This window comes from Mizuhopecten yessoensis, unplaced genomic scaffold, assembly GCF_002113885.1.
Source record: "Mizuhopecten yessoensis strain PY_sf001 unplaced genomic scaffold, ASM211388v2 scaffold1147, whole genome shotgun sequence".
Classification (NCBI taxonomy): Eukaryota; Metazoa; Mollusca; class Bivalvia; order Pectinida; family Pectinidae; genus Mizuhopecten; species Mizuhopecten yessoensis.
This window is the reverse complement of record NW_018403901.1, coordinates 135,925-147,837: the sequence shown is the minus strand read 5'-3', so window position 1 is coordinate 147,837 and position 11,913 is coordinate 135,925. Positions and strand designations below refer to the sequence as shown.

The window sequence follows — 11,913 nt, the reverse complement described above, 5'->3', positions numbered from 1 at the left end:
CGCTACAGCACTCAATCGTTTATTTAATATATCTTCCAGGCAGTGTGTGGATCAAGGCAAGACTTACTCAGTCACTTCTATCTTTCCAACACAAAGCCGGTCTCACATATATTAGGTACTTACGATCTGTCACTGCTGTGAACACGCCAAGATCGAAACAGAACTGGGCCGATTGTCGCTGGATTCTGCCTATTTATACCCTCTTGCTATCCTAGCGACACCTAGTGGTGAGTGAGGTATAATCACCTGTACGTTTTGATTGTACCTCGAAAACTATCTGTCTTCTAAGCGTTCGAATTACGGAGACATAACACAAATGATTAACGCCAACAGATCAACGTATCTAACCTGAATAATATGCTAAATCAGTGAAGGTAGGATTACGATATGTACATTCATCACAAAGGTTCAAATAGCAAAATGTATGACGGTTTTATCACTAATACCGTACATTGCATGTGTACCCTGTCACCTTCATCAGACAAATGATTAGTGAAGCATATGTACACAAAGATATGAAATATGTACGAGTTGGCAATATAAAATTGGCTAGATTCGGCTACGCTAAATGTATACATACATTCGGCTACGCTCTGTTTAATACCTTGCATTGTCATACCTTGTGTCTTTGATTACTGAAAAGAATACCATACCTTACAGGACTCTCTTAAAAAATAATACTTATAAACATCAAATGATCCGAGAGTAAAATATAAAAAGGATAAAAAGTTATTTTGTAAGAGGACAATTTATTGAGCCATATTCATTGCTTGTATGCATCAATCTGATATTAGAAACAGCATGTTTCACTTATATTGGCGATTTTGCATTTATAATTCTCTTATAAATTAGAAAGCAAATTACGACAAATAAAAAAATGTCAATACCTCACGCTTCCTCACTGGCATTGAGTACTTTTTATTGCGCTATATTAAAATGTAATTTAACCCAGGGTTATATATGTTTTTCCATATGAGCTGTAAGGAATAATTCTGAATTGTAAGCTTTCTGTAATGATGTAGACGGTATTCTGTGGATTAAAAAATATTCGAAGTTGTTCAAAACTAGTTACAACTGTCAAGATTCATAAATACATACCTTGCAAAGGCTACAAAATGACTTTTTTGGTAGGTTTAGTGGCATATTAGAGTGTCACATCGCCACGAAGTTGACAACCGGAAGTTTACAAGCAAAACCGGTATATTGACCGCACACAGACATGGACATATATCAAAAGTATATATTTTTCAAAAGTTAAATACCTGAACATTTCATTTATTTAAAAATCTGTCATCAGTTCCTTATTAAACTTCTTTAGTGGCCCAGTAATTAGCCGGAACTTATTTCAGATAGGAACTACAAACGAATGAAACACTTGCTGATTGGCTGATTTAGTTGTGTGAGTCCTAAAGAGCTCAAAGGGGAGATTACTCGCAACAAAAAACTATTGGATGCCTTTGGATAACTCGATTATTGGTATATGGCCATACATCTTAATCAATATTTCCGGCGCTTGGTTTTGTTTTTAGTATTTGGCTAATATTAAGTAAGGAATAAACTATCAACATACCAGCAGATTACAAATATATGAGAGTCAAAGAAAGTTATGATTAAATTAACATCAATCCCGAGAAAAATGAAAAATAAATAATGGCTTACAAATACATAGTGTAGCATGACACATGAATTATGACATTTGCATTTTTGTAACTCTAACCTGTGTGTTACCATACTAAACAACTAATAAAAAGTTTCTATGCAGAATATTAAAAATACCAGGTATGTAATTATACATATTTACGTATATGATACCAATAAAATGATAAATAAAGTAGTTTTTATCACATATGTATTAAAATATGTTTATAATAAAAACAAACAAAAATGGTACATTTGATCAACATCGAGCCAATTATATTGACGTTTTAATTACTAAATTGCATTGAACTTTCAATCTTGATTATTATGTAAAAAAATCATTACTCACTTATTCAAATCAATATGCGACAGAAGGTATGAATATCATGGAACACTGTCAGGATAATAAAAAGTCAGAAATCAAATGTTTACACGCGGAAACATTGGCTCGGGTAAGGGACATAAACAGTAACAGTAGTTTGGAAATGTTTCCTGAACTACATTGTATTAAAACGGTTCATATGATTGGCAACAATTTGTTGCATATTTCATTTTTCAAATTCATCAGAACTTTGTATCATAATCAGTTGCATAGAAAATGCCAATTTTCAAAAAGCATATAAGAAACATGTTGATAAACAAATAAACAAACCAATCACAACACAATACCGAACTTTCAACTAAAAATCCTCCAAACAAGGCCAATAGTAGAACAAAAGAAAGATTAACATTGACACACTTGAGAAAAAAAGGAAGATAATAAGACGACCTGTTGGGGACGGGTAAGCGTTTTCTAGTTCGTCGACATGTTAATATAACTAAAATATATTGTTTTGAATACAGTACATGTTATATCAGCGTTTAGTTTATAGTTTTTTTTGTAGGATGTGCTGTTGATCCTAATTCTGTTGATTACATGTAGTAATACACGCATGTTTGTTATCATTGATTAGCTGATCGGGACTGGTAACAATAACCTTGCCAAGTCCTTCAAATTCACTTTTAGATTTATTATCAACGTTCTATCGTTTAATAACAGGCAAACTGTTGACCAGGTCAATCGGCTATACTCTCCAGTTTTTAAAATAAAGGATACTAACCATTCATTTCATCAGCCGTCTTTTGTCGATATTTACTTGCAACAAGAGACATCTAATCACTAAGTTGAACAATTAACGTCATAAATGGGATTTTCCGATCATAACGTTCCCTTTCTTGGTATCAATATCGCTTACATCAAAGTTGATTTTGTATTCAAACACATGCTCTTTTTCCATATCCTGGTTCTTGCTTAGAGAACGTGACATTGAGGTAGAATGACTGGGCAGATTCCGTCGATGAAGCAAAATACCTTGACCTTCATAAAACATTGTCTAAATGTCTCAGTTCTTTTCAATGGTTGCTATGTAAATCTCCCCTTTATCCAGGGCAGTAATCGGTAGTTTTACATTGTATGCTCCGTACTACACACGCCATACTATACAAGTTTAAATAGTACTTATCCCATGCTAAACTATTGTTTTCTTTAAACAAGGATCCTCCAAACATTTAGTTATTTTTGTTTTTATCCGGACTTAAATAGATATACTTATGATGTGATACCTTGGTATACAAATTAATTTCACCAAGTTATTTATCATGCAGCAGATTCAATGCAGTGTTTACTGCTACATATCACGTTTATGCTTTGATGTGAAATATTAATATTATTAAATTTTGTTATAAAACATGTTGCTGTTATCAGCTAAGACGAGTTACATGGTGGACCCGGCAGGACAAACAGGTTCCAGATCCCGACACTGAAGACGAGGAGGAAGGAACTCAAAATGAATATGAAAAAGGAAAACGTAGGAGAGGTTCAAAAAGGACAGAAGAGGAAAGTTTAACCGAGAGTCAGATGGAAATACAGCGTCCGGAATCGAAAGGTGATGTTAATTATATAACTGCGAGTCAGATGGAAATACAGCGTCCGGAATCGAAAGGTGTTGTTAATTATATAACCGCGAGTCAGATTGAAATACAGCGTCCGGAATCGAAAGGTGATGTTAATTATATAACCGAGAGTCAGATGGAGATGTTAATTATATAACCGCGAGTCAGATGGAGATGTTAATTATATAACCGAGAGTCAGATGGAGATGTTAATTATATAACCGCGAGGCAGATGGAGATGTTAATTATTTAACCGAGAGTCAGATGAAGATTTTAATTATATAACCGAGAGTCAGATGGAGATGTTAATTATATAACCGAGAGTCAGATGGAGATGCTAATTATATAACCGAGAGTCAGATGGAGATGTTAATTATATAACCGAGAGTCATATTGAAATACAGCGTCCGGAATCGAAAGGTGATGTCAATTACAAGAAACATTATCTTTATTACTAAATAACAGCTGGTTAAGTGAACGAATGACACGAAAGAACATTTGCTTACACTAGTTACTAATATTAACGAGATAATGAATTACATTTAGATCCGCTTTATACTGAAATAGACTATAACCTTTTTGTTTACAGAAGTTACAACAAAAAGATTAAAAAACCAGTTTATAATGTGGTTGTGTGGGACGACTGGGGACAAGGCAAAACACAGCGATTGGGAAATGGAGGACATCCGTGTGCAGCAGGAAAAGGATCAGTCTCTCGAGGAAAATCCTTTCTGGAAACGTATTCTAGACATATCTGCTGTGGTGATCCTTATTATTACTACAATTCTTATAGCATATTTTAATTAAACTGATAGCTTGGATATTCCAATTAGGGACACCTGGTGACAGTTAAAACACATTTTATAATATTTACATCTCCCCGTTCTTCAGCTTAATAAACTCCGACTGTGTATACATTAGCGTATACGCATTGGAAAAAGGTTCGGCGGATTGATATCTGTAAATATGGCGCCGTTCATGCTTCAGCGCGATAACTGTTTGATGACAGCCATTGCTTGGTTCGTTCAACATCTTGAAACATGGAACATATTTTGATCCTTTATTTCTGATGATGCTGGCTAACTTCTAATTCCATGGATGCACATTCAATGTTTTTTGACGGTAGGGCAAACAATGGCAGTGGCTTCCTTTGCGACGTTCGACCGCATCACGGCACATTCAATGTTTTTTGACGGTAGGGCAAACAATGGCAGTGGCTTCTTTTGCGACGTTCGACCGCATCACTACCAGAACAGTGTGTCAATGCATGTACATAACGACAGTTATAAATAGTTAAACATGTTTGGAGTGCTACAAATATTACTTAATTAAAAATTCACAGAAAAGAGGAAAAATAGTGTTGTTCATTGGGTATTTTCTAAATTTACCAATATATCGATGTATCGAACAACACATTTTTAAAAGAGTTAGATGATAAAAAAAAGGAATTGGAAGAAATAAGAAAGCACAAAATTACAGAAAATATGATACGTTCAAGGGCAAAATGGATAGGGGAGGGGGAGAAACAATACTTTTGTTATTTAGAATCTCGCAACTATACTAGCAAAATTATTCCAAATATAACCAAAGATGATAGGCCAATAATATCTGACCAAACTGAAATTTTAAAAGAAACTGAAAATTACTACAGAACCTTATATAAAGAACGCGATTCACTTAAAAATGTTAATCTTGAATTACTTCTAGAATCATACACTGTACCCAAACTATCTGCCAATGAATCATTAAATATTGAAGGCCCACTTACTATAAATGAATTAACAAACACACCTTTAAAAATGAAAAACAACAAAAGCCCTGGTTCCGATAGTTTTACAGTTGAATTTTTAAAAATATTTTGGAAGCAAGTAGGACCCTTTATTTTAAGATCATTAAATTACAATTATAGTATATCAAAAAAATCTTTTGATGAAACATTAAAAACTCTTAACTACTTTGCTAGTATTTCTGGACTAAAAATGAACTTCTCCAAGACCCTGGTAATATGGATTGGCAGCAATAAATACAGTGAAAACACTTTTACTACAAATTTTGACTTAAAATGAGGAAGTGCACACTTCACCCTATTAGGCATAGAATACGATGTAGACCTACACAGAATTATCAAATTGAATTTTGACAAAAAGCTTGCAAAACTAAAGTCTTTAATATCTGTGTGGAACAAAAGAATACTTACACCAATAGGTAAAATAGTTGTTATCAAAACTCTACTAATATCTCAGTTTAATCATTTGTTTATATCGCTTCCCAATCCTGATGACTTATATATTAAACAAATTAACAATACATTGTACAATTTTCTATGGAATGGTAAACCAGATCAGGTAAAAAGGGATATAATAATAAAAAAAATATGAAGAAGGGGGGCTTAAAATGATACATCTAAAATCTTTCAAAACTGCTCTTAAAGCAACTTGGATCATAAGGATATATAGTAAACTAGGAAATTGGGGTATTGTTGTGGAATCGTTATTTGATAAACAGAAATTAGCAAATATTGGAATTGAGAAATTGAAAGAAATATCAAAAAATTGTAAAAACGTATTTAGGAAAGATGTTTTAGATGCCTGGTATAAAACTATCAATGCAAGCAAAATATACAAAACAAATATTAGTGAAAATCCAATATGGTTTAACAGTGAAATAAAAATAGATCGAAAAGTTATCTTCAATAATACATGGTACAAAAAAAGGGCTACATTTTATCCATAACATTATTAAAAAAGATAGATCTTTATACAGCTTAAAAGTATTTTGTGAAAAAAATAACATTCGTGCCATTTTTTAAGTTATCAGAGTCTGGAAAATGTTATAGGTCAGTACATAAGGAAGAACCGCCAAGCTTTCGATTCAGAAAATAATATTATGTTACCAGGTATACCCATAAATCTCAAGTTAATCCTAAGATGTAAAAAAAGAGCTCGTGAAATATATACCATATTAATCAAAAATGAAGTTAAACCAACCGCCCAAAATAAATGGATTCAAAATTTCAATATTGATGAAGAAACATGGAAAAATATATACAAATATCCTTTCAATACCTGTACCAGTGCCAAACTACAATGGTTACAATTCAGAATAAATCATAGAATCCTAACCACAAACAAATTTTTATTTCAAATTGGTAAATTAGTTAATTTTATGTGCACTTTTTGTAAAACTCATCCAGAAACAATAACACATATATTATGGGATTGTGAAAAGGTATCTAATTTGATAGAAAATATAAGAATTACGATAATTGCTAAAAATCTTGGTCTTCGATTTAATAAAAAAGAATTTATCTTTGGCAAGCAAATTAATAAATATTCAAAGTTCAACTTGGATAACTTAATACTACTGACGGTAAAACAATACATATATAAATCAAAATGCCTTGAAATAGAACTCAATATGAATGGTCTAAAAAATCATATCAAATTCGAATTAAAATCTCACAAAATTCTAATATCTAAAAGTAATATTAAAAATAAAATACAGATTAATACACAAATACTTCACTGGTTGCAAATTTAAAAATTAAAAGAAATTAATATAACATCTTTCTGACCTAGGTTTCCCTTGTCATTGTTTTGTCCCACATGTCTTGTCCTTTGTCTTTTGTGTGCATTTGGTTTTTGTCTGTATACCTAATGTCACGAATACCATTTATTTATTAATAATTTATTTATATATCAATTTGTGTGAGTGTTTAACTGTAAGTGTAAGTGTGTCTGTGTGCGAATTATTTTTTGTCTCTGTATATAGGTACATGCTTGACAAGTATGTGTTCATAGTGATTTTTTTTTTTATTAATAACAACTCTTAAGAAGTTTTAACAGCTTAACAAATATGTACCATATGTGTTGTATCATGTCATGTAAAAAAATTGAAAATGAATGAAAAAAAAAATTAAAAAAAATATATCGATGCAGATTCACTAGAACTTAGTTACCATCCTAGCAACCCGCTTTGAATGTTTTTATTTTTTTTATAGCATTTTGACATTATTTATGATGTAAACATAAGGATTAACCTTCATTTTGACGGCGTATACGGTAGTATGAATGCAGTTAACGCGCACCATAGAATATGTTCGTGGCCAACTGCGTTCATACTACCGTATACGCCGTTAAAATGCAGGTCAATCCTTAAATATTGATTAAGCTGTAAGATTGCTTATGTTGTATACAGCTTTTGTTTTGCATACTGTTATTGTCTAGTGTAATATATCTTTTTCTGGCAATATTGAAAAAGCGGCATTGACGTTGTACATTGTGTGTTTCTTCTTAATCAGAACATTTTGCGATACTTCCGTATTAAATTCATATTCTATCTGAATCAATATACATAGGCGCGTCCTTATGATCCAATAAAACCAGACGTTTTCTATTGAAAGAAACAATAAGTAAGTTACAGTTATGGATATGATTTAAAAATAAAATGAAGAAAAACCCTAACGTATGGCAGGAACGTGTTTTGTTTGTAAGTGTTGTGGTGTCTGTACCTCATCGTGCCTTGTCAGACGTCCATGCTGTGTACGTATTGTTACTAGCGCCAACTGGCGGTGTCTGGGTAGAGGGATTGCCCGGTTGGTTTTGTAGATAGTGTGCGACAGGTTTCGGTGGTAGAGTGTACGGTCCGTGCAAGTTGTTGTTTTGTTTGCATGTGACAATGGTCAGTGTGGTGGTGCATGGTAAACAGGCGGGCTTAGAGGTGATATAAATGTAATTTGGCCAGTCCTGACGGAAGTTTTGACCCTTGAACTGGTCAGACTCGGCATCCCACCACTTCGAGCCAGCGCAACTTTCGGTGAGTTCCTTTTTTTGACAACCATTCGGCCCGGGTCCAACAACTTGTTCCTATTTTAATTTTCTGACCAAGCCATACACTATGATTATATATCCTACGGACCCCAGGATTGGTTATCTGGAACAAATGCCACTAAACTGCCACATGTACACTCAGTTTGCAGATTTTAATTGTACAAAGGATTACGGTCGACTTTTAGCTTCGCGCTAGAGGGATTTCCCAGTAAGCTCAGTGGTAGATCGTCCGACTAGGAAGTCTGTGATTACGGGTTCGACCCCCGGTGGAGGCACACTTCTCTCTTTCCTGTTATAAACGAATGAAAATAGCTGAAAAACAAGACGTGGGTGTGTCATTTGGAGGGAAAACCGCATACTGATAATATTTGCTCAGCACGGATCCCTCATTAAGACAACGGTTATAGTTTGAGTATGTCGGAATATTTGAATATCTCAATGTGAACAATTTATTAAATCATCTTAGAAAAGCAACGTCTTGTTGACCATATTAGCACAAAAATATTCTTAATAATTTGCATACTTCAATCATTCGAATTAATGAAATCAGCGCAAGAGGTAACCGAGAGGCACAAGGACCTCAACGGTCTCCTGAGTAATTATAAAATTGTTCCAATTATGTTTTGTCGTAATATTGTCCAGTGGAGGAAAGAATGACCTGGGTATTGCGTAATTCACCATATTCATAAAACACTATATGCAATTTCGATCCATGAAGATGATTGGATTCCAGCATATCTGATTTTAGCCAATTTGACCCCCTTTTGGCCCCACCCCCTACAGCTCTAGAGGTGTGTGCGGTTCTATATTTTCAAACCATCCAACTGTAATTTCAAGATGATAACAACACTATATCCGAGTGATTGTTAAAGTTAAGCCAATTTGACCCATTTGACTCAGGGGTGATTCATGTTTTAATCTTTTATCCCATCATAATCCAATCACATAATGATAATTCTAAATTGAATTATTGATCTCTGATAAAACAAACCAAAAAAGACATAAAGCATCGTTTCCCTATACAACCAATATGAAATGCACCCCTCCCCAGATGGGGAATAGGGAATGGGTGACATGGGGGCAATAACATTCACACTTTGATAAAGCCCCTTTGGGAATTTCAATTCATGAAGAGTATTTTATTCCAACAGATCTATTTCTGCAGAAAAAAAGATTGTTGAAGCCAATTTGCGTTCATCGAACGTATACTTTGCACACATCATCATCATTATTTTCTTGAGCGCTCGACATGACTTCTCGACATCCAAATTATCTACATTGTACATAACAAGTTAGAATTGTACGCATGAATAAGAGCACCGTTAACGGGTGCATAATACCTGTATTCCCGTCGAAACTAAATTAAAACCATACGTATTCATTTTTAAAGATCCATATGGATGTAATATTGTTGTTTTATGTAATATATTTGGGTGTTTTAAAGAATTAACTTTAACTTTGCTTGGCGTTTTGAGAGCACGTAAGTGGGTCTTTTCATAAAATCATGTAATATAATGACGTCATAATAGGACATCTTAAAGCAACGCTGAAATCTAAGCCTGACAGAAAATCAGCGTTTCCACTGTGACAGAGAATGTGATATGTTATCCTCTCACAACCTCTTTACGTTCTTTAGAGGAAAAGAACGCTGTGTTTAATGTATAATATAACACTCTGAATAAAAATGGGAATATGTTACATGTATCACATCGGGAGCTACCGGTAAAGTCGATTCCGCCGGGGAGCGTATCTAAATTTGATGGGGACACTTCTAACTCGCAATGGACCTCTAATTGGGTAGACATTATTCCCATTTGTGTTGAATGGTTCGCACCTATCAGTCAGGCAGTAAGCTATGTAATAGTACAATAGTCAATAAAAAACCAGGAAGACTTAATGATTGAAAATGGCCGTTTTTATTAAAACGACATAACCTAAAAATACATGTTACAATACATGCACTGAACACACTCCTGAGAAGGTGTACCATATATTACATTTCATAATCAAATGCAATGCCATTCTCCTAATGACTATCGTGGGTGAGTGGACAAAAACACCGAAACCTTTAATAACTGGTAAACTTACCATGATATCCCCCTAATTTGTGTATGTAGGCACAATCCCTGTTCTACTAAATGGGCAATAAAAAATGCAACGACATGCACTGTTATGGGCACACGACATTCTAACTGCATATTAGTTGCAAATTGTGCAAACAATGTAAATGCTCTTCTGTACAGTTGCTTTAACCCTTTTGATATTGCGGAGTCAATGAGCTGGGGTACTTTCTGACTCAAATGCGTAACAGCTGATCCCGAATCATCGTTGGATGATACATGAGTGTCCATGTTGGGAGCTGTTTGCCGGAAGTGTTGGACCTGTCAACGGGACAGGGAATCAGCCAACATATTTTGTTTACTAGTTATGTGCTTAGCCATAAAATGGATATTAAATTTTAAGGCAGTCAGAACCAGATGCCTCACTAATACCATCATTACTGGGTTAGGGGATATTTGTTTGTTAATAATTGCCACAACAGCTTGGTTGTCAGAGAAGACCTATTGCGTAACAGGACCCCTATTGCTCTAATGCTGCAGTGATGGGAAATAATTTCTTGATATTAATTATATTGATATTGTAAGTGTGCATCCAATGCCCCATAAAACCATATGGAAGATCGATAAGTGTCCCGTACCCAAGGTTAGTAGCATCTGTAAACAATTGGAGCGCATCTGACGTATCCCACTGGTTTAGTAAGAAGAATGTACAATTATGAAAATACTGAATGAAAAACAACCAAACTTTTAAATTTGCTTTTGCTGTTTTTGTTTAGCGTACATGATGATGCGGTTTTTACAGGCCCAAAGTAAGGTCTATAATCCTACGCAGGAAAGCTCTCCCTCGTATGAGCACCCTATATGCAAAATGCAATCAACCTATCAATGACTGGAGTTCTTCTAGAGTTGCGTTTTGTTCTTTCATAAAAAGCTGCAACACGCTCCTGATTTTTTTCTAATTTATCAACTGGTAACCTAGCTAACAACAAATTGGTGTCTAATTCGATGCCTAAAAATGTAAGACAAGTAGTAGGTTGAACTGTTTTCTGCTGCTTTATTGGAATTCCAACTCTCTCACATAATTGCAGGAAATTATCAAGGGCAGTCTTACAGTCTGGAGTGAAGGAACGACCGACAAACAGAAAATCATCCAAACTAATTTATCATTATCCAATGAAGGGCCTAACTTTATTTCTCAAACAGCTGACACGAGGTCGCACAACCCATAGGTAAACACTTATCATGATAAAATAGGCCATCTATCATCATTTCCAGTAGTTCGTAATCTCTCGGATGTATAGGAACCATCCTAAAAGCCTATTCTAGGTCAGTGTTTGCCATCAAAGCATTCTTACCGCACTGATTGATAAGAAATACAGCATCATTTAGAGTTTGATACTGAACAGCTTTGTCATCGACATGAATCCCATCATTGAATCACCGGGGGGGGGGGG

At 34.4% G+C, this 11,913-nt stretch overlaps 1 protein-coding gene across 1 annotated transcript in view; it reads left to right on the top strand.

Moving 5' to 3' along the window:
• Window positions 1-4,914, top strand: part of LOC110457406 (sodium/glucose cotransporter 4-like) — a 25,120-nt gene extending 20,206 nt beyond the window's left edge. Inside the window, exons 13-14 of the mRNA XM_021508668.1 lie at window positions 3,383-3,563; window positions 4,160-4,914. Of these exons, the coding sequence (XP_021364343.1) occupies window positions 3,383-3,563; window positions 4,160-4,377 (399 nt within the window). The 3' untranslated portion in view covers window positions 4,378-4,914. The remainder of the gene's footprint in view (window positions 1-3,382; window positions 3,564-4,159) is intronic.
• The last annotated feature ends 6,999 nt before the right edge of the window (window positions 4,915-11,913 follow it).